The sequence below is a fragment of the Melanotaenia boesemani genome, chromosome 8 (assembly GCF_017639745.1).
Source record: "Melanotaenia boesemani isolate fMelBoe1 chromosome 8, fMelBoe1.pri, whole genome shotgun sequence".
NCBI classification, from domain to species: Eukaryota; Metazoa; Chordata; class Actinopteri; order Atheriniformes; family Melanotaeniidae; genus Melanotaenia; species Melanotaenia boesemani.
This window is the reverse complement of record NC_055689.1, coordinates 29,205,241-29,232,596: the sequence shown is the minus strand read 5'-3', so window position 1 is coordinate 29,232,596 and position 27,356 is coordinate 29,205,241. Positions and strand designations below refer to the sequence as shown.

Sequence of the window (27,356 nt, the reverse complement as noted above, 5' to 3'; positions counted from 1 at the left end):
AATGCACTGACCAAGTATTTCAGTTAAAAGGTGATTATATGCTATACTTTGAAAGACTGGAAAACAAACGGTATGCTTCAGAAATCAGCTGCATATTATATATCTGCAGGAACAGCTGTCTCTAACTGGTAATAACTGAACTTCACTGGATGTTTCTGTGTAGGGTTTTTTGTTTTTAAGAAAATATTCATAGTTTTTAGTTTTTCTTTTCTGTAGTTATGTAAGCCATTTTTAGTGACTAAATCCATAATTATGTCAGGTAGAGGACCAACATGCCCTGGGCTGGATGTATGTGTTTTTTTTTTGTTCTTGTTTTTTTTTTTTTTATACCAGCACACGAGAAGTAGCAGGAGTCAGACATGTTCATCTTTGCTTGCTTGCTTGCAACAGATTAAACAAAACAAAACAAACAAAAAAAAATCAAAATATGTAATTTTTGCTTGAAAAACATTATTCTTATTTGTTTTGTTTTTTTTGCATGCCTTAGGAATTTGTCCAAAGTACATTTGTGACTCTTCAGGGGTCTTTTATTTATTGTTGAAGAATGGCCGCAACATTTTCTATGAGTTTTTTTTTATTTAAAAAAACCCCAAAAAGCTAGCTCAAAAAATCTAATTCTGTTCATGTTAACTTAATCTAAATGTCTGCTGTAATTAATAATATATGTATGGTTTATTACTGATGCATCATTAGCCACATACGATCATAATACTAAACAATATTTCACCTAAAATTAATTAAGGTGATTACATTTTTCTTTGGTAGTTCATCTCCAGTAATTTGTATTATTGCAGATCAACCTTTTATAAGTGTACTTAATCTTTTAGCATGTCTTTGACAATTCTTCACCTCGTCTTTCTTTGGCTTGATGATCATTACATCAAGGCTTGAACAAAGATCAAAGATTCGCTGTAACAGGTCTGCTAAAGGATCCTGGATGCTCCACACTGTGTTTATAGTTGGTAATTAAATTAGCACTATTTACTTTTATGTACTTGCAAACCTTAAAACTCCACGTTTCTGACTTGGATCTAATGACACAATGACATTTTTTATGTACATTCCTGAGGCCATTGTTATCCAGCAAAACTTCACAACTTTTGCTTCCAGGATGCTGCATCACGTTACAGCTGAGTTTTGCATTGCGTACCGTGTCACACGCTAGCAACTGGATATCAACACACTGGCTCTTTTAAACCTGCACCGTGGCTGATTTGACAAAGAATCGCAAGAGGACATTATTGGAGGAAGAGAAGGCGAGAGAAAGAATAAAAGGGACAGAGAAAGAGATTAGAGAAGAGTCATCATCAGACTGACTTTCACTAGCTGGACAGAGCTCAGAGTACTGGTAGGATGCAAGATGGATCCTGAATTATCCATTGTTAGGGGGCATGTCAGAGGAATTGTCAAAAGTTCTGTAGTGCCTTTTTAACACAGACAACTTGGTTCAAGATACTTTGACCAAGGCTGATTTTTAAAATATTTTAGTTAAGTGATCAGATCAGTTGCTCATACCATCCATTCTGTCAACTTATGGACTGAAATGTGATTCCCAATAAGGATGTTTGAAATCAGGGATAATGTAAATGAAAATTTGGGATGTTTTTTGTTTTAAATATTTCCTAAACGATTGTGCAGCACCATCATATATCCTTCCCATTCATCAACAATGGCATGTTGTGTTATTTTAAAGCTTCTTTCTTAAGCATTAAAATAATTCAGCCGGTTGTCATCATGGCTGCCACTAAGATACTTCCACATCATTTCAGTCATTAAGCAACATCCAGTGAGGAAAAAACACAAGGCTGTTCAATCAAAGCCATTCCCCACCAAACTGGCCCCCCACAGCTCAGTGAGATTCAGGTCCCACGCTCTGGATGACCTAACAACCCCTCTCAACTAAGTACATAAGTGTGTATATACACACGACATTTGCTGATACAACAATTACTGTAGCTGTTGGCTCAGACATCTCTAAACACAAACACATGTCCGCTGGTTTGTGTGCACACAAAACGAGTGGACATCTTTACACACAGTTAGATAATGGTTCACAAATCCACACACACATACAGAGGTCCACTTCAGTTTACATAAATGCACACACCTCTTAACAAAAGTATGTGGTGGTCCAACACACACACTCACGCAGTGATATACAGACTCATCAGTTTATCAGAGAGCACAGGGAAATAAACAGTCACAAACACACAGATGGAGACAGTCAATCATGTCTTTCGTTTTCTCTCACAATACACACAAAGTAAAATAACTGTTGACCCAGACACACACATACACAGACACTGTGGACAGATCACACCATTTCCTGTATGCACACACCATCTTTTGGCAGAGAACATGAGAAGTTGGCCCTCTCATCCAAAGACGAAGCTCCAGCTTTTTAAGCAAATTTACTTCTTCATCTGTGGTTTTTTTCTCTTCAGTGTAGTTGTTTTCAGCCAATCAAATGAGATGACAGAAGTCTGAGAAGTAGCAGATTTTCATTGTCATAACATTTGTGTATGGTGGGTTTTATGAGCTGTAATTATTTGGACCTTGGCCCGCCGCCCCCACACTGTAACTTTTAAACACACTGAAGAGTTTTAATGGAAGTCATCCACTAACACGGGTGTTTCTCAACAGGCTCTTCCTCATGTTGTTGTTCCCACACATTCTGCCGCTCTGACAGTAAAACCGAAACTGGAGCCGCCTGATTAGACTTTAAGTGATAAATCTGATTAATTCAGTATGGGATGATAATGGAATCTCAATGGTTAATTTTCTTTATTGGTCCACAATGTTTCAGGGGTATAATTTGTTCTCACAAATTTACACCAATCACCTCTAAATATTGCAGTAAGTCATTTTCTTCAGTCTTATCAGATACAGCAAAGGTTGTTATTACTCATAAGTCAACAATTAGGTACTTGGACAAAATTAGTATTCATTAATGTACCCTTTTCTTTCCAAGTTAAAACACTGTATTGGTTTTTCTCATTTGGAGCTTTTTGTGGGCATTTCTGAATTGGTTTTGATTGTATTTGACAAACAGGAGCTTCTCTTATGATTGGGGTGCTTTTTCATCACATGTGCCTCACTATCCTGTGGTGTACCACAAGGCTCCATTTTTGGCCCTATCCTGCTTTCTGTGTGCATGCTGCAGCTAGGGTCAGTCATTGCCAGACACAGTTTTTTCTTGTCACTGTTTTGCTGATGATGTACAAGGCTATTTGCCTTCCTAAACTGCTCAATGTGATGTCAAATTTAGTCTCTGGTCTCATGTAAAAAATTATGGGAGTTATATTTGACAGCTGCATGGAATTTGACCAAGAGATCGAGTCTGTTTTACTTGCTTTTAATATGTTTTCTAATTCTCGAATTTATTTATCTTCATCATGAAGGCCTTGTTGTAAAGCGCCATATAGATAAATGTTGATTGATTACCGCTCTTTTCTTCATTTTTCCAGATATGCCCCTACATGTAAGGCGCAGCAGTGATCCCGCCCTGATGACCATCAATGGGCCATTTACTGGTGTCGAGTCACGGGTCAAAACAGAAGAAACCCCATCCAGGAAGAACCCAACCCGCTGGTCCACCACCGCCGGCTTCCTGAAAGCTCGCCACTCCTCCGGCACAAACAGCCTGGAGAGGAAGGTGTGTTCATTCAAAGTGGTAGAAACCTGCTGCATATTTTGTTTCTTTGTACAGATTTAACGAAGGTTTCAATGCATCTTTAATGTAAAATGATTAAATTAGTTGTAAGGGGTATAAAGAAAGGCGTCTTTAACTTAACCCATTAAGGCCCGGCCCATGAAAAAATGGTAAGAAAAGTCCAATTTTTTTGAATATGAGGTCTTTATTTGGCCCTTTAACAAAATTTAACAAAAAAAAAAAAGTTTTTTGAGGGGGATATCTACCATTTATTACCATGTGATATATTTAAAATATTATAATATGGTTTTCTGCTTCTGGGTATCTATTAGGGGACAGAAGACGAGTATCAAATTGTGTTCAACAAGATTTTGAGAAAATTTATACCATAAATTAAAGCAAAATGACTCAGAAACTGTATGTAACAAATATGTCATGTTAGGCTCTTATGGGTTAAAGAGAATTTGGCTACTTGAGGGAAGCATTGTTGGAAAACATGGCTGTTGTGCTGAACATAACAATATTGGCAACCACTGTCCGTTCAGAGTAAAGGCATGGACACGTATCGCAGCCTGCCACGAGATGCAGGGACCTGGGCCAATCAGAGGGAGTTTCAGAGAGAGACTGCTCGCTCATCCCTCAGCGCCAATCACCCCATGGTAGACCGCTGGTTGGAGAGACAGGAGCAGGTAGGGATGAAGTTGTATACACCAGTAAACATGCAAGCATGGCTCATGATAGAAAGACTTTAAGTTCTGTGGTTGGTTTAGTAACTTAAACAAATGCTAAATAAAAGGTGTGAATTGGTAGCAGAAGTAGCAGTATATAATGGGTTCACCTGATACCTCCAGCTGTTGATTGTACAGATTTGTCACTTCATGTACCCATCAACACGAAACTCTCTTAGTCTGAATGTCCTTCATCCAGTTCGGAGCCTGACACAGTTCTGTCACTCCCCATGGCCCTCAACAAGGAGATTAAAAAGTAAAAAAAATTCTACCATACAACCCACAATGACACATAAGTCAGGGCCTGAGAAACGGCTTACTGTTGATCCACCAAATACCATCAGCCATACACAGTACATATGGTCCATTTTAATTTTTTCCTCCTCTTCCCACGAGGCTGAAGCATGCTAAAGTTTTCCTAGAATAAGATGATAAAATGTCATGAACTGCTTGCATCATTTAGGTAATATGAAGTTTGTATGGACTTTGGGTAAAATTGGGAAAAGTTTGATGATCTGGATGTGAAAGTATAATGTGGAGAACATCCTCTGCACTTGAACAGTTGATATATTTTTCTTGCTGTATAGAAACCTAGTGTGTAATGTTGACAGCTCAACATTTCTGTGACCTGTTACATCATTTAGTTTAATGCACAACATCTGATGATGTGTGATGATTGGGTGGTGATTTTTCTTTTCTGCACACCATATGTTGGCAGTTTACACTGTTCTTCACACCTGATTTTGCTGATTGTTTCAATCATACTTGACAGCAAACGCTAAACATGGAGTTAATTTCTCCAGGAGAGCTAGAAGTGCTGAGCTGCAGCCAGCTGTTGGTGTTGGTTTCTCTCTGTTGTGGTGCAAATTAAAAACATTTGCTTGGTGTTTTGTATCATGCATTAAGAAAATGTGTTAAACACAATTAGTTCAGGTTCACTTATCACAGGTTTTAATGGAGCTTTAATAGAAAATCCAAGAATAGAGCACAAAATGGAATTTTAGTCCTCTTGTGTCACCTTTCATGTTCAGCACAATACAGTTTAACAAGGTTTTTAAACTGTTGAGAACATGATTGTTTTAACATGGATGCTGTCATTTCAAGTACTTCTTAATAGATAGGATCTTTGCACAGAAGGGTTAAAAGTAGAAAAAGTTTCCAACATCTATGTGAGCTGTTTATCATGTGTTTCTCCCAACAGGTTTGGGTATAAATGAGTTTCAGTGGTAGGAAGTCACTGCAGGATTGTGTAGTCACTATTAAGGACCTGCTGAAGCCCATCTGGCCCTCTCTACTCTCACACATATTCACAATGCCAACCACTTATCCTTCTGACAGCCCTCACAGTGACATGAACAGCTACATTAGTATTGACTTACTGACTTAGATCTAATGCCATTTCCTTCACTTTTTCATTTCTGTCCCTTTATTTGTCATTCTAGAGAGTGGTAAGCAGTTTTCCTCTTTTGGAAAATTTAACAGGTGGTTATTAAGCCATCTAAATGGCCTCCAACACCACGAATGAAGGACTATATGACTGTTATGTCCTTACATCTAAAAGCAAAGAGAAACCTTACCCCTGCACATTAGAAGGGTAGGGTTTTAGGCTGGAAAGTAAGACTGTTTAAATGCAAAGTTACATCTGTAATGGCAAATTTAATCTTATCGGCAGAAGACATGGACAGATTTTAGGTTTCATGGGCTGTTTTTGTTGGCCAGTGCCGTACTCTGTGCTCGCTGTAACTGTTTTATGTCTCACTGTTTTAGCATCCACTTAGCTCATGTTGTTCCAGGAAGGATGTTGCAGCAAAACTGCATGATGAGAAAAGCCTTGCTTCTGTTCCAGACTTAATAATTAAATGAAAGAAGAGAAAAACCAGGCTGCAGAAGAACTACTTTTGTTTGAGGCAGATGAGGCAGATGTCTGTCACTATACAGTCTGGACTGATGGCTGTGACTGTAGTTGCAATGAGTTTTTAATAATCTTGTTTGTCTTCTGTTGTGTAGCAGCCTAAATTTCCCCCCTCATCTTATTCACCACAGTGACATTTCCTTCTTTTCAAATTCAGAATCAACCTGTTGTTTTTTGTTCCATGTTGCCCTTAAAGCTGCAAACTCTGTCATAAAACTACATACTACTTCATTTAACTACAACTTTGACTTGGCCATATGACCAGAAAAAAAATAGTTTTTGAATAACATTATTAAACTGGGCTTTCCCGCCTTATACAAAGGCAACATATTTTTAGCAATCATGGCCTTTTAAATATTAAGTTCTTTAAACCAGAGTCGCCCCTAAAACATACTGTATTTGTTTCCAGATGACCAGACCACTGTGTATTTGCCACAACATAGCAGCCATTCTTTAATCCATTTCAGTGCTGCTAGCAAGTCTGAGTCAAAAAGCAGCTCACCTGCCAAAAAAAAAAAAGGTCTCAACAGACACAACACCAAGGTTTTTAATGGTGTATCAAGTGGCAACAGACAGGTGTTGATGGAGGATATGATGAATAGAAAGTCTCACAATTATCAAATAAAAAAGTTTTAAAGGCTACAAAATAAACAAGTCATTCCGAGCAGGAGGGAGAGCAAACAAAATGTGGAGGTCCTGAAAATGAAAGCCGCTGACACATGCTGCGAAGCAGAGTTAGGGCGGACTTTGAGTTAAAAATGTAAAATAGAGAGAAAAAAAGAAAAGAGACAAAGAGGCTACTGTTGATTGTGCTCATTTGGATGCATTTTTAATGGCCTTTTGGCTTCTGTATACTTTCTAAACTTCCTTTAACAGTTTATTACATCACTGAAAACAATTCCTCCATGGCACAATTAGCTTAGAGAGCGTTTTCCGCAGCACTGTAGAAAACCTTTGTTGAGATATTAAAATAGAATATTAAGGGAAAGATGAATAGCGGGCCGAGAATAGAATACGCAGAGATTTAATTAGTATAGAGCAGCTCAGAATGATGAATTAAGCAAAGCAATTTCCTCAAGTTAGTTTCATCTGATCATCCCAGAATGAATAACATGGAACAGATGAGGATGAAATGAGGAGAAGAATTAGAATAGAATGCCAAATAATGAAGAAGGTCTATTTTCCTGCTGTGGAGTGTTCTGCTTCTCTTATAAGTGAATGCACAGAGCAGGGCATTGCTTTGCACTGAAGTGAGCCAGATTGAATTGAAATGAATGAAACTATTCTCTGTTCCAAAGTGGGTAATTGTACTTGCCTGCAGCAGAACTGGCAGCTCCCTGACATACAGCAAAGAGGGGGGAAGAAAAAAAAAGAAAAAAAGAATTGCAGTAGTTTTGAGCTGCGTTCACAATCTCCTAAAACTACCAGCTCTCTTTGGCAACAGGTTGGGGGTCGCCATGGCAACAGTGAGCTGTCAGTCGAGTGTGCATTAATGAGAGAGGGTTTGGAGGTGCTGCGAAGAGGAGAGCGGCCCGCACATTTCTGCTGCTGGGTGCACGTATGTGTGTGCATCACTGAGTCATGAGGGCATTTATGCATCTGTGTGTGTGTGTCAGCTGTGAGTATGTCAGAAATCCATGCACTTGTCGACTGGATTGCAAATCAACCAATTAAAAGGAAAAGGCAAAAGCCTGTGAGCCACCTGCAGTGTTACTGAGCTAAACCTCAACACAGACACACTCTGCAGGCCGTCTAGGTCAGCCTTCAGTCTTCACCTCTGTGGGTAGACAACAGTTTGTGGACTTGCATGTCACTGCATGCTTGCTTGTATTTGTTATAATCAATGTGCTGCTTTTTAATATCTCCTCTGTTTGCTTTGTTTTCAGAACATTAAAACTCTTTTGTAATGATATTTAATGTTTTGATTTATGTGTATTTTGTCTTTGTCAATGCAAACCACTAATCTCTTGCTTTTTAAATTCAGACGTGGGCTTTGATATGTGGGCAAAAAATACTATTTGATTCATGTGCTACAAAACAAAAAAATTATTTACTTAAACTAATGCACGACTTAAACAGGATAATTGTGTGAGTCTTTTGCCTGAAGTGTGACATCACTTTTATTCATAAATCCTGGAGCTAGATAGCATGAGCAAAAGAAATTTATACCGTTAAAGTATTACTAACACCGGCGTAATGTGATACTCATGCTGATGTCATTTTCCAAACGGGACTAAAAAAGCCTCCTCTTCTTGGATTAATGATCATTAAATCATATGATTTAAAGATTATCTTGTCTTATCTTCAGAATCATGTTTTAGTAGGTCTACCACCACCTGTAAAGAAGAAAATGTCAGTTTTGCCTCATTATATCAATGATTTGTTGGTGTCCACCTGTAACAACTTTAAACCAATGTTATGTACAGAAGAAGTACATTTAAATCCCATTTTCCTTCCTTGAGTCTTCTCCTGCATTTTATGGGGGATAAGGTTCCCTCTTTCTTTTTGTTGGTAGAGTATTGGTCATGCCCAAAAGAAAATGGCCATCATCTCTCTGCAGGGAGAAACTGTGGTTGGACCTATGTGTTTAGAATACCTCTGATTGTATTTTATAGCTATGTTCTGTGCTGTTTAGCCACATTTCTTCATTGGAATTTGTTTTTATGCTTTTTTTTAACCCCTTTAATGAATTGTATTGTGATGTTCACCCTCCTGGATCAAGCCAACTTTCAATCAATCAGTTTTTTTGATGGACTGCATCTTCACTGACTGAGTTACCCATAACAAGTGTTAGCAATGCACTTTAATGCACCATAGAAAGTGATGCAATGAGGCCATTGTAGGTAGCACCATTAATGGCAATTTAAAACTTAGTCCCAATCAAACCTCATTTTTTGAAATGCCCAACTTTTTTGGACTCTAGCATGGACAGTCTGCAGGTTCTCTGTCATATCCATCCCTTCAGAGTGACGTATGACTGTAGAAACTTTAGATGACTGTGGCCAAATGAGTAACTGATGGTAAAATAAACATGGTGACCACATCCATTTCTCTTTTTCAACCCGTAGTTGTGATGAATTGTGACCTTAAAATGATGCAAATCCAAGAATCAAAGCAAGATACGGTGTAAACGGCAGGATTTATTAAATACAGCAGCAATTACAGCAAAGGAACAAGTGTGGTGAACTTTACATTTCATGAGTAAACAGAAAACAGCCCTGAGTGTCAAAAAATTCAGCTAAACATTATAGATAAGAGACAAAGCTAAACAAAAAAATGGAGCAAGCTGAAGCGATAGACTCCTAGGAATCCACAATATAATCGTATAATATATAATATAATCATAATATAATAGTCATATAATCATAAAGTATACAATGGGAATGATAACGATAGCTCATAGTATGGGATGGGGAACTGAATAAATGCAAACGGCAAACAAAGCTGAGTACTTAAACCATTCTCAAAATGAGGAGAGCCCATTGTTGTAGTTTTCAGGAAGAACATTTTGTTGAAACATGCTGTACAACTCTCAAAACATTCGTACCACAGCTGCAGAAACAATAGACCGCCATAACCTGAAAGTCACTTGCAAGAAGAGAAGACAACAATGAGTGAATTGAATAAGGTGCAGATGAAATTCTGTGGATTTGAGGCAAAATATCAGAACACAACCGAAATACCTCCTAAACAAATAATGAAACCTTCCACTCATGCACTGGACCAAGTGAAAGAACATTTGAACCACTTCAAAAGGAGCTAGAATTGTATAAATAATGATAATGAGAATAACGTTTTAACCCATTAACTCCTTATCAAACTCCCTTTGTGTATTTTAAAAATATGGGATATTTGAATTGCAGTTAATCATCATAACCTAGGGTCAGACTCTACTCTCCCTACTCCACTCAGTGGAGAACAGTGTGTGTGTGCTCGTATGTGTTAAGAGTTTAGTTTGCCTTAGTGTGTGTTTGTGATGCTGTTGTGTGTCCTCAGCCATTAGACTGCCGTGGGACCAAGTTACCATTCATGGTGGGATGGAGGCTTCGGATGACTCTCTGGGGACGTTGTTACACAGACACTCTGACAGCAGATCTGCACACACACCTACATATCTGTGCAGGAATGATAATGCCAGCATATGCAGCTACCGTGTTACTTTAACACACATACATTTTAACACGCTTACACGCAGCTACGAGCGACACAGTTTGATAAAAGACTCCATTTTAAAGCAGATGGGGTAAGAATGTGCACACACACATGCATGCAAATAAAGTTACACTAGGAACATATTGACCAAAACAAATGTGCTAAAGCACAAACACACTTCTGTCCACTGCACTCTGACTAACAATTCTCCATGCAGCCTGTGTGTGTGTGCCTGTGTGTGTGTGTGTGTGTAGGGTTGAGTCCCTCAGGTGCACTGTGCAGCTTTAGAAGGATAAATCATGCAAACCTGAGCCATACACTCATAAATCACCTCAGACTGTGTACATTCACCTGAATGTGTGTTTTTTACGTGCATGCATAATGCTGCACTGCAACCTGCATGTTTGGGTTTTGTGGTGAATCTGTCTCTGCTCATATGCATCGCTTGTGCAGGTTGTGCCTGTTTTCTGCAGTGTTTCGTGCACACGGTGTGTTTTCATGTTAATGAGACAAATGAAAGTGGGCAGCTGGGACCCTTCAGAGCAGCTGGGTCAGTGTGGGCTCGGAGCAAACCACCAGCAGGTGCTGCTGTGGAGCTTAGATTGAAGACCGCCAGGTTTGTGTGTGAGAGTCAGTTTGTGTGTCTTTCTGTGTTTATGCACTTTTGTTCTGCGCTTCAGTTTTCCATCTATATGTTGGTGTTGTGTGAATGCACACAGATAAAAGCTATAGGTGTTTTCTAATGAGCCTTTAGTCTTAATAGTACATAATTATGTATTTGTAATTTTATCTTGTTTACCTCTCCATTCACGTTCACTGTCTTTGATGTCCTGTTTGTTATTTGACAGCATCTCACAGTAATTGCAGCAATTTTGCTGGCAGCAGATTTGACAAACATTTAAATTTTTCTAAAAAAAAAGCTTCTGTTTAAACTTTGTTAAAAGCCAGTATGGAGTAGTGATAAAAAGTTTTCAGATTTTCGAGAAAATATTGCTGTGGCAACTCTGGAAACTGTGAATCCAACCAAATTGCACCTGAACCCAGCATAGCGACTCTGGACAGAGGCCTAAAAGAGAAAAAAATGGCTCTGCTTACACTCTCCCATTCAAACTGGTTGAACATTGGAAGTTTCTGTCAAGATGTTTGGGAGAAACCTCCAAGGGAAAAGTCAACCCAGGCCTGATGAATCATTCTCAAAAAGATTAGAGGAATTCGTTTCTCAGAAAAGTTTCAGGTTTTAGGAGGCTGGTCTCAAACAAAACTTTGGGTTTAAGCCTAGTTTGTGGTCCTTTTGCATATGTAAATAGGTTCAAATGTTTGCAAAGGTACTGCCCACATATTCCACCCCTTTTTATATTTACAAACACTTGAAATACATCCATTAGAGCAGTGGTTCTCAAACTGGGGATCAGGACCCCAGTGGGGGGTTGTGAGATAATTTCATGGGGTTACCAGATAAATGTATGAAAATATATAGCCTACATTTATCAAATAAATTTAATTTAATAATAAATATTAATTAATAATAAATAATAAAATGTAACTTTACCAGGGCTGTCAAAATTAAACTGTATCCTCCTTATTTAGATTCTGTTTTCTAGCTTTAGATTTAGAAGATGGCTGCAAGATCACCCTTTTGGTGCATCCTACAATTAAACCCTAAGTTGTCGTGTGGGGGTGGGGGGACTCGAACACCAATGTATGTTATCTTTAAGGAACATGGCTCAAAAAGAGGGTAGTGCAGTGGTTCAGAGCTACGGTCCATCCGGACCAGAACCTCTCGCCACAAGAAGAGTTTCTACCCCTCTGCTGTTGGACTCATGAACAAGAACTCTAGGCCATAAACGCTCTGTCTCAGTCACAGGACCTGTGCTTCATGCAAAAAGAGACAAACATACCAAAGCTACTTTACTGTCACTTTAGCATACTTTCTGGATTATGCTCTAATTCCATACCCATCCTGTATATTTTGTAATTTTGTGTTAAAGTGTAGAGACTTTATTTTGTTTTAAAATTTTTATTTTATATTTATTGCATACTTAAACTTATAACTTATATTGTTTTTATGTCTGCACCAAGTACCGCAGCATTTTCCTAATGATGTGAACCTGTTCACTCATATGGCAATAAAAAACCTTTCTGATTCTGATTCTGATTCTGAGTTCACTTCCGGGTTTCAGACAGCAGCAAACACAACGCCTATCAGGAGATCAGGATAATTTACATTCTCAGAAAGCAACATAACGAGCAGCACATTAGACGGCGGTCTACTTAAATTCATCACGGCTTCTTCTTGTTCTTTGTTCCTTTGACTGGTCATACGTCAGCTGTACTGCTCAACGCTGCCCCTGCAGTTTCCGGTGGCACTACTCCATTTGCTGTGTCTAGGCACCCATCCACTGGCTCTCTGGAAATGGACAGAAGTGTATATGGAAAGGATGCAGAAGATGGGCAGAAAGGCTCTGTACATATACAAGACTCACTTCTTTGTTTAAAAGTATAAGTAGAACATAAATGAAACTTTAAATTGTTCTTTATAGAGAATGCACACCGACGTCATCAACGCTCAGACATGTGGGAGAAATTGACATTTTGAAAAGTTCAGCAGTGGCTCTTGTCTTATCAGTCTCCGTCTTCTTCCACATTTCTGATGAGTATTTCACCCTATCGTTTTTTTTCTCCTGAGTTGTGCCCTCGGCTGCAGCAGCAGCTTCGTGATCCGCACACGAAAAGGAAATTAACCAGCAGATTTTCATCCTCCATTGGCGTCTTGGTGCCATGAATGCGTTGTATAAACGCATCCCTGAGAACAGTGGACTTCTGCAGAAACTTTTCCAGGCAATGTGGTTTTGGCTGACAGTGCGTTGGATATAAAGGATGGTGGGGGCTTTATGTGTGCAGAAGTAAAGATGGCTGCTTTTACAAAGTACCAGCTATGAATGGGATGATAAAAGAACAGGTGAGTTGTTAGCCTACACCTGAAAATTTACGTAAGAAGGGTTAATGGCTACAGATGCAATATATAATATTCAATTGATGATAAATAAGTAAATAAATAAATATACTTCCTCATATTTTTGCTTGCTTCTTTTGCAGGATGTATCAAATGAATTAATTCTGTATATTTAGACATGTTTTTAGTTTTTATGATGCCCAGAAAATATAAATATATATTTATATATACACATATATATATATATATATATATATATATATATATATATATATATATATATATATATACATATATATATATATACACATATATATATATATATATATATATATATATATATATATATATATATATATATATATATTAATTTATCAGAAATGAATGCACACAGATGAACAGATCATATATTTAATTTCAGATTCAAAATATCAGATCAAAAAATGTTGAATTAATATAAAGGATCAGTATGATGTTGTAGTCGCAACCAACAGTTTGTAGACTTGCAAGTTTTAATCCATCCATTTTTAAAATGGCTGCATGAACATTTAATGATGGATAATTCATGGCGGCTGTAGGAGCATACACCAAATACAAGGTAAACACTTCTTTTTGGCATGTTTTAAATGTGTTTTTAAAACGGCTTACTGATGAGAAACGTGAATGTTAACATGGAAACAGTTGGCAGGCCCCCTTACAATGGTGGAGAAAGTTGCAGCGACGTCACATGTGCGTTCTTTATACGATCCGTTGGATCTCAACAGGTTAAAACTGTGAAACCTGTTTGCTGAAATTTTTACATTAACTACAGAAAAGGTCTGTTTTTTATATTCTATTAGATCCTTGTGCTCTCAGCAGGTCTATTTAGCTTTCTCCTGTATGTCTAAATCAGTATGCACTAATGCTATTATTCTAATTAACATGAAGGTTACAGTCATGGCTACTTTCACAGCTGACTGAAGGACAATGACCAGATGTAAGCCTCCACAGCCTTTCAGTTACATGGAATGATTTAAAAAGTGCCCCTTTCTTTCTGCATCGGTAGACTTTTTTGTTAGATTTGTGGCCCTCTGTCCTTCACCTAAAAATGTGTCCACATGTGAAATCCAATCTTGCAAATTCGTCATCATTTGTTTGACATACATTTCAGCCACTGTAAAGAAACAATTTCTTGCTTCAGGCGAGAACCAAGACATTAAACCGTGCAGAGAGGACTTCAACTCATACCATCACCTTTTCACACCCTTTGTTTTTTATCCTTCTAATTTTTCTGTTCATTTTTTCACTCCTCGTTACATTTGATCTCTGGGTTTCTGAATGTGATGGAGACTTGTGGGAGCACAGATTCCTTCCAGCTTGGAAGGAGCTGGAGCAGAGAGATGAAGAGGAGATAAAAGACAGCTCCTTCTCCTCTTGAGAGCATGCAGTTTCCCCAAGGGGATCTCCATCTCAGGGTGGAGCCTGCTGTCAGGATGCTGCAGACACACACACAACCGTATAATTCAGTTTATCACCTGCTACCAAAATCTAATTACTCCAAAAATAGACACGCTCAGGTTGGACAGATGGCAGGTCTTTGTAGAAACGTAATCCACCTGTTGAGATTCAGAAGAGCGAGAATCTCATGTACCACCAGCTGAGGCTTAAAGAAGAGTCTCACTTATGTAAACCTGCTGCGTCCATGGCTTTGTGGACAGGAGAGTTCATATGTGGATGAGGAGGATAACAATGGCAGGCACCAGCTGTTATCAGAGGAGAGTCGGGGATGTGACGGCACAGGAATACAGCTGATTATTGAGATTTTGTAGTGAAATCCTGCCCACTGATGTCAGAGATTCTGTTTTTTCTGTCTGTTTTTCAGCTGTACAACACTTATGACCCTCCAAATGTTTTTTACGATATAACCCTTTTAGTATGTTAGAGTCGGGGTGCAGTGAGATGGAATTTGTTTTGATAAAAAAAAATTAAAATCTGATTGGCTGGTCGATTGATCACTTTGGAAAACAGCTGAATCCCAAAACCTGAATCGTAGAAACTTATGTGTCAGCAGTGTTTTCCATTCATTTAGTTAAACATTAAAGTTGCCATACATGATGAGCTGCCGCAACAAGTGTTGCAAACCAAACTTACTTGTAACTGTGGGAAAACAAAACCCGCCATCCACCACAAAAGCAAGATTTTATTTAAAAAAAAGTCCCTAACATTGAAGCATGTTGTACATAATTGGATGATTTTGATGATGAGGGGTTCAGGGGACAAACACAGATTGAAACATGATGAATTCACATTATTTTAACACCTCTAGATGAGACCATTGACTATCAAGTAGCAGTTTATGAGAGAATTATTTGCCTAAAAGATCTGCTAGCACATCAGTCTGGTTTACAATAGATACTTCGCAAAGTCAAAGGAGGACTCTTATAGGCTTTTTGTAATATAAAAGCTCTGTGAATGACTTTTTTGATGTCAGGGATCCTTATAACAGTGGTTACCAACCTTTTCTCCTCAGGGACCTCTTCATGCATATACTGAAATACCATGGACCCTCCCCTTCACCCTGTGCTGAAACCATGCTGGTTTTAGGCTTTGAAAAGTGGGATTCTCACCATATATAATGTATTCTGGTTGAGTCCTGTCCTTTGATAAAACCAAAGTTAAATGAACAACATACAGCCTTACTTTTATTCATTAAGTTTGGGACAATTTGTTGACATCTAATGTTCAAAGCCTGTGCTCTTTGGGGGACTCCCTTGAGGGCTCCCTGACCCCAGGTTGGGAACCACTGCTTTAAAAGACTCACTCCTTCTGTTGGTTGCATTTCTGTGGATGTTTCTGTGCATCCTTGGTGTTCTCAAAGCATTCACAGTCCTCTGTGTACATTACAGATAGTCCAAATGGAAGATGGATTAAGACTGGCACAATATAATTTTCTTTTTTGTTTTCAACATGTCACTATGTCAGGTGTGTGTGTTGGTTTTTAATCTGCTTTTGTGTAATTGGCAGTGGGACTGCTACAGTTACATGTGACCATTTGTTAGGGTTGTTTCATTATGTGTTTTTTTTTAATATGATGGAGGTTTTCCTAGTCTGACAAGAACATGAATTGTAACATCCCACCCCTCTTAGGAAGAGTAATTGCTGCTCTAAAGTGTTAGAAAATTATCTTCCCCTTTAAAATACAGGCTAAATGACCATTTCGGATGAGATTCCTGGCTACATTTAAATATAATTGGACCACAGGAAAGAACTACCTTGTTAGTCTACTTTAAGAAGTTTTACTTTGGCACAACTTGTTCATTGTTGAATCCCTGACTTGTTTTGAGCTCTACAGTAAGTCAGTCACAGCACATACCGTGCATCTGCAAATCCCTGCACGAGGAAGCAGAAAAACTCAGAAAGTAGATGCAGGGAGTGAGATCCCCCCCCCATTCAACTTGTTTATAGACACACTCGTCTTCTTAGCAGCAGCTATTACTGTTGGAGTCAGTCAGAATAATGGCCTTCACTCTGACAACTCTACCTCAGTGTGTGCATGTGTGTGTGATTCTTGTCACCATTATCCTTAGCTCCCTTCCTCTCATAGGGGCAGTTTATCCAGCTTTACCTGTTATTTTCTGTAGCTGCAGATCCATGGGGAGCCTCATCTTGGTAAATGGTGCATCACATAACAAGCTGTGCGACCAGCTGCAGTCCACCGTGGTCACCTCGTTGTTAGGGCGTGTGGTGTATGCACCGTGAGCACTACAGTGGCGTCTATACATCTGATGAGGGCACATAAATGTAGCTAAGCTTGCTAGCCACAGTACGTGAAAGGGCCATATTTTGCTTATGTTCCGACTCCCAAAATGCATTAAATGTGCTGCTTTTATGCCACGTTGTTTTTCAAAATAAGTTTTTTAAGACATGCTTGGAACAGCTTAGAAATGATACTTTATACAACTGATGTATTTTTTAAATGTTGTTTTCAAAAACCTGAAGTAGAATAACATATGGCGCATTAAAGTGAGGTAATAAACCCTTTTGTGATAATACAACACAAATCTACACCCTAACAAAGATAAACATTTAATGTCTTGACCAGTAAAAAGGTGTGTTGTCCTAAAACAACTGGCCATAGCACCATAAAAAGTTTGATGTTTCATTTAAAAGTGGTCTATTATGCATCTTTTATGTAATAAAAAGATGTTATAATCTGAATATTTTTGATTAGAGGCAAAATATGACAAATTTAGCTTGCCATAACTTAGCTGTTGTATATAAATGTATTATTGTTCAGAAAATGCTTTCTGTGTTTTTGTGCGTTAAACATTTCCATCTTATGATGGACAGTAATTTTGCTTTTTGTGCATACAAAGCTTCATTCTGTTTGTTCATTCATTGTTTTGAGATTCTTTTCATATTTTAAAAGTAGTGCTGTCAAACACTTTCTTTTATGTCATTGTGGATTAATTACAAATAATCACATTTCAAATTACAAACACCTAGCTTGCAGTCTCCCGAAAGCTAGGTGTTGAGCCTGAAATTGTATCCTTAGTAAATACGTGCTTGGCATTAAGATGGTACTTCAGGCTATTGGTGCTTCGGTGAAACAAGAACTGCTATTTGCTTTGTCTGCAAATGGCAGCGTTTTTATTGATTTTTCCGTCTTTGACCTTTTTTTAAAATTCTCTTCTATCCCGCTGTCCTCACAATCGGACATTTCATAGATGCAACGACTTCACTATCTGGCTCTCTTGGCGGTTGGCAACCATGTTTTGCATTTCCTCCACTAACGTAATTTATTTGTTTTTTAAAGATATGTTTGAAAAGTTGCACAAAAGTATCAGAAGAGCTGTGAAAATGCTAATGTTAGCTTGTTTTGTCAGATTTAATCTGTGTAATTCAGTTGCGTGATTTCAAGCTCACTGAAAGCCTAAAGGATATTTTAGAGCAAGGTGTTACGTTAGTCGCCTTCTTTTAGACGCTTCGGCATCTGCAGATCCTGTTTCAGTAGGTTTGTAAGCTGAAACAACACACTTACATCCCAATGAGGTCTACAAGTGAAATGGATACACTGTATTGATGCATGTGCAAAATTTGATTAATTCCAACCGACTCTTACTTGTATTTTCCATATAAGTTACATGTGGTGTGAAATCACTTATGTTGCAAACTTTTCTCTTCCCTGTTCTTTTTTCACTTACATTTCTTGTATTTTTATTATCAGTTTTATCTTGCTTCTTTTCATAGGCACACACACATCTTTCCCTCCACCTGCTCCATCTTAGACATTGGCAGGAAAGCCAGATCATTTATGTTGAGGTTCTTTAGTGTGTGTTGGATTCAAGCCTGCAACAACTTTCAGCCCGTTTCTGGCTGATTGTTATCTAAATAATCAGTCCACACCACAGGGATTGTAGAGGCAAGAGATTGACCTTGGTGGGGTGAAAAGAAGATGGAGATCTTTTTTTTTTTTTTCAACAAAGAAACTCAAGACATGTCATGTCTGAATTTTTGGATTAAAATGACTTAAACTTGCCTTTTTGGGACAAAGGTGGATCAGAATTGACAGCCTGTTACTTATTAGTGTCTTTATGGCGGAAACGGTGCTTAGTTTTTATAACTACGTTCTATTCATATTAGATTATAGATAGGGGCAAGGCTTATCCATGACATCTTTGTTTCAATTTACTTTATACATAATAAAATGTGTACAGAATGTAGTCTTTTTTTCCTCCTCTTCTCTTTTCGATGCCTGATTAAAGGCGTACTGTGTAACTTTCTGACCTTAAAACTCCTTGTTGCTGACATGTTTGATGACATAATGACCTTTATTCTGTATATTTATGACACTGCCCAGCAGCATCCAGGCTGAGAAAACGCACTTGACAACTTTAGCTAATTCTGCAAACATCTGATTAATATCCTCTAAGTTGATATAATATTGTGAACGAACTTTTGATTTGCACCCCTATGAATGAGCCTGGCATGAGTGAAAAATTAGAAACGTAAAAACTGAATGAATGGTGCTGCATGCAGATGGCTGTGACTAGTAGAAGACTGTACTTCTGTTGAAAAAGCTCCAGCCTTTACCTGATGTTTTGCTCGGACAACTTAAAACTAAACTCGGCTCCAAACCCCCTCAGGTTTGGAGATGAGTTGTCATTCTTTGAATGAGCTTTGTCATCTTTACTGTAGGTAGTGTACTTCACTATCTTGTCTTCTGTCATTCTCTCTGAGTCAGACTCTGTCTACATTTCTTTTTTTTTTTCTTTTTTTTGTGGTCAGTTATTCACTCCATTTTTGCTAAACTCTCAGGAGAATTAGTTTCTGATACATTTCTCAATAATATATCCAGGATATCTCTGCTGAACATCATAAAGGAAGTCGATGGTAACATCCCAGCCAGATGCACCTCCTGAGTTTAGAAACTAGGATCGTCCATGAATCCATTTCAGGCTACACTGACTGAGCCTGCAAACTGAGAGTTTTGAAATGGCTGAGAATTCCCAATGAGGCCTCCATTATCTATCATACTTTAGTAAATTGAGGTGCATATTTTGATGTGGTGATACCCCTCTACCAACCCGAGACACTTTGATTGAGTTGGATCGAAGAAATTGCTGCTGAATTAAGCAGATTGCTACAGCAGCACTGTGGTAATTTTAAGGCATACTGGAAGTCTCATTGGTTTACACAGATGCAGTCGAGCAGGTACAGTTTGTATGGAGACAGAGTAATAGGAAGTGTCAGGAAACAGGAGTGCACCTAAATAATTGAGAAACCAAAACGTGATCGTGTAGTATTCCTCCAGTTTTCACGCCCCTAATAGTGAGAAAGTCTGGTTTACTTTCTGGTCCAGATCCTCCAGGGCTCCAGACTGCGACCAAATGGTCCCATTTTGGGACTAAAATGTGAGACAGTGTGAGTGAATTTTTCATCTACTCGCGCAATGACGACCAGTACATTTGCCAGTCTTTTTTTTGTAGTAGTAGTTAAAACCGAATTTATTTTGTCGCTAACGAACGTCTGCTTCCCTCGTCAGCCCAGTAGTTCACAGTAAGGCGCAGATTAGCTGCTGGTTTGCCGACGCAAACTAACTTCAATAAGTGAAAAGGAGACGAACACCAACGAAGAAGACGACATCCAATGTGCTTGTGAGCGGGGACGAACGAGCACTGTTATTGGCTTATGTGTGAAAAGAGGCGGTTTTGGGGGAATTTATTATTTCTCATTTCTCAAAAATAATTTAGCAGAGGGTAGGATGTAAAAACCAGAGGGGGGAGGAGATCCACACCAGCAAATAGCACCCTGGGTAGCCATGACATTAGTTTTACACACTGTAAAATGTGCTAGTATTCATTACTGTTGATCACTTATAAAAGCTCACTTTTTCCCTACCGTTTGCATGCACACAGTTCCCTGCTATTCTTTTGTAACAGCCTGACAGGCTGGCAGGATGATATACCATCTGATAACATGCCATTGACTCAATGAATCCTCAGGTTATTGACAAAACCGTCCGCCCATCTGCATCCCATTATCAAAGTGTCTTTAAAGGATGCTAATTGAATTAATGTAGGTATCTGCAATTGAACGCTTGCCTTTAATGATGCATTGCAGTCTCGCAGCAAGTTGAGAATCGACATCCATCAAATGTCTTTCTGTCAGATTGTACTTTGCTATTCACCGCAATATCTAAATTAACAGGGCCATCAACTTGATTTAATCCAGCAGAGTTATTTCTCACTTAAAAGACTATAAACAGAACTGTTGCCGGTAAATTATATTCTCTTTTCTCGAATAAATGAAATATACCTCTGGTGCCAGCCTGACATCCTACACCAGCATCAGTCCGGCAGCATCTCTGACCTCCTGGACTTATCTTATAAATAAGACATCAGAGGTTGTGCAGTGATGTTTGATCAACGTGTACCCTGACAAGGTGAGTTCATTCAGGTGGACTGTGATCAGCCTTCCGAGTGCTTTCTGTGAGTCTTTTAGTGGAAATTCTGTCAGAGCAAAGAGCACACCTGTGGTGGTTTCCATTTGTCGGCATTGCATCAACCCCTGAGAAATTGAACCTTTTTTATTTATTTTTTTTACTGCTTCATGAAATGGGTCACACAGTCACTGACCCAGATGATGTCTTGTTGGGTTATTTTCTCTCTGTGCAGTTTTATCAGTTTGTTTGTGGTGTCTGTCTGCGTTATGATTTGTTGTCAGACCGGATTTAAGTCAAATGATTTTTTCTTTTCTTTTTTCTTTTGGGTGAATCGACTTTGTGATTCTGTGCTATTCTGATTCTTTGTTTGATGCAGAGTAAGCAAATATTTCCTTATGTCCATACAATCATGGATTCATAATCCTCTCTGCTAAAAGGAAAGAGCAAAAACACAAAGTCTGCAACAGCTGTGTTAAACATGGAAATATAGAGTTTTTTTTTTTTTTAACTCAAATCTTTAGATTCCATCTGTCTCTGGCACAGATGGTTCATTGTAGTTTCCAGGTTAAAGGGTAAAGCTAATTTATTGTTACCAGTTTTGTGTCTCATCCAGTTGTGGACAAATGAAAGTCTGCTAGAGAAGGCAGAGCGAACGGTTAACAATTGTGTGTGCGTTTTCATTCAGGCCAATATTTTGGATGCTTCTCCAGTATTTTGAATGTGAACGCGCTGTAGGTGCAGCATGTTTTAAGCAAAAAAGAAATGAGTGACTAATGAATGAAGCCCTTCTTACAAGTATATTTTAAAGCAACACAACATAACTGTTCAACCTTAAAACTGCTTGTTTTGATGACACACTAACATTTTTGCTGGAGCTGCCATTGCCCTGTAGCATCACAAGGTTGAGAAATGACACTTCACAGCTTTATTTTTCCCATCTCTAAGAATCAAGTGACAGCTATGTTTTGCTTTATAGCATAATGTCTCATGCCAGCAACTGGAAATCAACACACTGACCATTTTGAACGTGCATCTGGCTGATTCATCAACTAAATTATCAGGAAATTTCAGGAGGAAATTATCAGAGGAAGTGAGGAAAAGAATGAGATAAATTGACAGAGCAAGAAATAAGACAAAAGTCAACATCAGACTGATTTTTACTGGCTGGAGAGAGCTCAAAACAGACAGGATGCAAAATGGATGCTGAATTAGCCCTCAGTAGGTGTGTAAAAGTCTAAAAGTGTAAAAATCTGTCAAAGTTCAGTAATAATAGTAATAATGGATTAATTTCTAAAGCACTTTTTAATTAGTTTTGCCTTAACTTGCTTTTAATGCAAGTCAAGTTTAAACTTGATTGATTAAAAACTGCATGTGCAGAGCAGCCAGGCCACAGGCAAACAGCCACTTTCAGAAATCAGTTCAGACATCTTTTCTGTTTAAAAACATTTATCTCTTGAAACCTATTTCAAAAGCTTAACGTCAACAGTCATATTATTGAATTTTTTAATATATATTTCTCTTATGGAAAACTATAAGTGATCTTTAGAGAAATGAAAGGAAACCTCAACACGAGGTGTCATTAACATTGGGCTGCCATGACTTACCTGAGCACCTTTAATGGTACATTGCGTTGATTCCTTAAGTGTCCAGAAGTCCGCTGTTTGACAAAGCTCCTCTCTTCCAAAACATGTTCCATCAGTCTTCAAATGATAGTGGTGGTGAGTTATTTTCATATAAAGTGACAGGATCACAATTGTCCATCTCGTCGGGCTTCAGGTTGTGTTTGTAGCCAAAGCACAGAGGACGTAATATCAGCATCAGTTAAAGGCCCATTTATGCTCCCTTACGTACGCAAATAGGAGCGTTTGTTTAAATTCTTGTCAAATGTCGCCGTCCTCATACTTTAATGTGTCTTTCACGTTGCCATGGTTTTTAAGTCAACTCTTCCACCAGTAGGCAGTTTTACTGTCACTGTTTCATTAGTTAACACTGGTGGCTATTAAAGAGGTCTACGTTGATGCTGCTTTTGTATCAGTAATGTCAGATTTGAAAGCATCTTTTTGTGAATGAAGAGTAAAGAGCTAAACTTAAGCTTCCTTTGAGCAAGAACATTAATTTAATTCTCTCCTCAGTTCTCAGGGCAACTCTTTATTTAACCAAACTACTGCTCTGGTAGTAGATTCTTATAACTATAAGGTATGTCATATCACTCACCAGGTATCCTAGGAAAGGGTGGCATTTTTCCTAAACGGTTTGCATGGACAACTTTCAGTAAGTTGAGGTGAGACCAGACAGCATAGGCCTCAAATCATTTATTGACCTCTTGTGTTCTATTAGCATTGTCATCCTTGAAGAGACCACTCTGATCTTTCATCATGGGGCAATGGAGGTTTCTCACACAACTGCAGATGATTTTCAGTAAACACTCAAGTTACAAGTGGAGCAAATCTACAGGAGCAAAAGGTCCCTTAAAACATAACGGAGCCCCTGAATGCTCGTGGATGTTTACATCTTTTACACTAGTCGTCGCTTAGATGATTGTATATATGGATTAAAAACTTTTTGTTTTCATTTTTATTGTACAGATGACGTTACATGTAGTTTGTTAGCACTTCTGAATGGTTGGAAAAGCTCTGCTGCTGCAAATAAAACTCCTCTGCGTCCCTGCCAGTGTGTCTTTATGCATTCACATCAGTTGTGACAGTGTGGTCAAAGTGGCAGGAAAGGGGAGTGGGCATCACTTCATTAAAGTGCAGCCTTACTCCACTCACTCTCATACACACAAGGCACAGACCACTTCATTTAGTCTGAGAGATAGAAAGGACAGGCCCCGATGGATTCTCCCATTAATCTTTAATGAGCCCCCGGGCCTGAAAACTGCCCGCCTGCCTCTGCCTCTCCGCATCCAGGAAACAAACAATGACTCGGCTGGAAAACACATTCTCTGCTTGTCCTCATACTTGCCTGCCTGCCTGTCTGCCTGCTAGCCATTAACCCCCCCCAAACATACCTGAATTATTAATGTGGCTATCTCTCTTCTCGCCAGGCCCACTATATGAGACGGCAATGGGGCAAAGTCTTGATGGTGTGGTTGAAAGTTGTGCGTCTCCCGCTGCACTTTTAAATAGAAAGTTGGATTTAAAGTTGGTTGTTCCATTTGGCATCAAACTGCTTCAGTCAGCAGATATTCTCACTAATTTCTGGAGTAAAAAGATTGTTTTATTTATTTTTTAGATGGTATGTCATGAGTCTTTACAGGGCAAATGCAGGTGTCAAATACTCCTTCCAGAACAAGTGGACTTAGAACAGTAGACAGTAGAAGCAGATGTTCATACTTTACTCCGAATCGAAGGCCATTGCCTGCAGGTTTAGAGCAGTTGTCTTTAATGTTTTACAGCTCATACCAAATGTGTTAGCTTGCTATTAAAGGGAACAAGGAGGTGTGACTACATAATACCAGCCAATATGTGATTACATACTGGCTTCCCTCCACTGGCTGTCTTCAGGATTTATTCTCAAGGTTTTATTGCTTGCTTTTGGGGTTAGATGGTCAAGTCCTACTCCAGCTAAAACACAGATTTTGACCAATCCGATCCTTTTAGTCCAGGGGTCTCCCTCGTGCCTCGTGAGCTACTGTCCTGCAGGTTTTAGATGTCTCCTATTACAACACACCTCTGCACATGCCTGTGAATGACCCAGTGATTTGAGTCAGGTGTGTTGCATCAGGGTAGAATCCACCAGAGTTGGTGATCACTGTTTTAGACAGTCTGACAAGAAAAATAGAAGTCATCCAGATTGTTGAGTGTTTTTTTTTTTTTAAGTTCACGTGTGTAAAATTTAGGATGATCTTTATATTTGTCTTTTATGTTCATCTCGATCTTTTGTCTAAAATGCACTGAAAACATGAGTTGATGTTTTTTTTTTTCCCTCTTGAACAAGTCATTTCAACGAACATGACAAGTTGCCATTCTTCCCTCTCATGCATGTTGCATTTCATGTTTCTACCATAGCCCAGAAAGGACAAACCTAAAGCTGACCATCTACTTTGTAGTCTGCAACTGCTGGGTGAAGGCTGTTAGATACTCCACAAGAAAACAGAATTTTTTTTTTTTCTTGAGGTGGCAAAAAACAAGAAGAAAACAAAAGTCTATTTTGTCCAGGGCATACTTCATGCTTCACGAGTAGCCTCGTCTGCGATGTTGCGAGGGTTTGTGTCTTATGTTTGTGCAGATTTTCATACTTCCTACTCGCCTGGAGCAGCTGTTCCTTAAAACCATCATTTTAACCTTTTACATCAGCGGAAAGCAGAGAAGATAATTTTTTGCTTCTTGCATAGTATATGTAGGTCCTGAAATTCAATGCAGGATTGCAGGAATCGTGCATGATAAAACCCATGCACAATTCCTGCAAACCCAGCTATTATAATGCATGCAAACAATTACAGCTGTGTGTAATAATGTGCAGTGAATGTTTGCATCGGAGCCATTAAACTGAAAGGAAGAGGAAGACTTCCGCTACAGATTCAGTGCGCTCTATTCTCAGCTCCGAGCTCTCTGCTGTCTCAGCATCGCTCCTGCTGGTAAACCAAACAACATCCGCAAGATGCATTCAGACTGCTGGTTAAAATGTACATCTAACCTTACATCATCTCAAGTGAAAAACAACAGAAGAAAAGATCAGGTCTAGTTGCGGTGCTGGTGTCAGTACTGACCCAGATCCTCCAGGTCCTCCGGTTGCTCTGATGCCAGTAACCTTACCAAGCAGCCCAAAGAAAAGTTTCAGGGTAACTGGCTCAGAATATATGTATGGATTGAAAATGACTGTGGTGAGATAAACCGCACAATTTATTGTACCATCAACTCTGCGTTGCCAGTTGATGTCGTGTCTACACAACAGCTGTAAAGAAAACTTTTAGTTTCAGATGTACCGTGCAGTTTGAAGAGTAAACGAACAGGCTTCTTAAAACTTTATTGCTTCATAGTACAAAACTATCCAGCCTGTCTTCATTAACCTAACTTCAATCCCATCCTTAGCTTTAACTCAAACCAGGGCCCATAAATTATCTTTGGCTGCATGGGGACTGATCTTCAGTCCCCTCAAGCACGACTGGTCCTGACATGTTCGGTCATTTTACCACAGAACATCCAAACTCACCCTCGCCTCTCACCTGGTTTAGAATCGAAAACTCTATGTGAATCCCGAGCCTTAAGAAATGAAACACAACAATCTGTGATGAGCCTGCTGTGCTGTGATGAATACAGACCTCATTTAGTCTTCCTCAGATAGCGACTCCTCTCCCTCTGATGTCCCACTTCCTCATCTCATAATGAAAGCTGAATAGCATTACACGTGTGTCTGACTTTATTGGAGATATTATTGTTTCTCTGTGTGCTGCCATTTCTCTTTATTGGCTCATTGCGTCTCCTCATACTCACTACAAGAGGTTGCACGCTTGTGATTAAACCTGCAACTTGCACCATCTTGTACAACATATTTTAGCTATGGAAGAGCATCCTGTTACACGTATTCACATCATGAACATGCTCATTTTTTTATTATTTAAGTCCTTTATGATGCTGTAAAAGAAAATGCTGGACTGCAATCCAAAAAAGTAGTTTTGGTCAACTGTATGTGTTTATTATCAGACAATGTTGATTGCAGCCTGTTTGATTTGCTGCTGACATTTATTAAGGATGCATGTGTTCATAAAAAGGATTTTGATTAACATGGTCCAGATATTTTAGAAATTCAAACAGAACCAGAGAAATAAATGTACAAGTTTCTTTAGTAGCATTTTGATTACCATAAATAAAGAATAATCAATAGTTTGTGAATCATTTGTAGTTGATAGTTATCTCTTCAAGTATAAGACACCAGCCAAAAGTCCTTACATGCCGTTCCACACACTCTTACACTGCCCTGTATTGGCATGTCCTCCAGGCAAACAAGGTGTCATGGTAACCGTAGGGCAGCCACGGTAACGGCAGGCTCATTTTCATACTGATGAGGCTGGTTGCCGGGGAGGTCTGTGCTGC

At 38.8% G+C, this 27,356-nt stretch overlaps 1 protein-coding gene across 7 annotated transcripts in view; it reads left to right on the top strand.

Moving 5' to 3' along the window:
• pard3ab (par-3 family cell polarity regulator alpha, b) overlaps positions 1-27,356 on the top strand; it is a 274,947-nt gene that overhangs the window by 102,093 nt on the left and 145,498 nt on the right. For all 7 annotated transcript variants that reach the window (XM_041991993.1, XM_041991992.1, XM_041991995.1 and 4 more), the window contains exons 4-5: positions 3,468-3,655; positions 4,198-4,341. In XM_041991993.1, the coding sequence (XP_041847927.1) occupies positions 3,468-3,655; positions 4,198-4,341 (332 nt within the window). The remainder of the gene's footprint in view (positions 1-3,467; positions 3,656-4,197; positions 4,342-27,356) is intronic.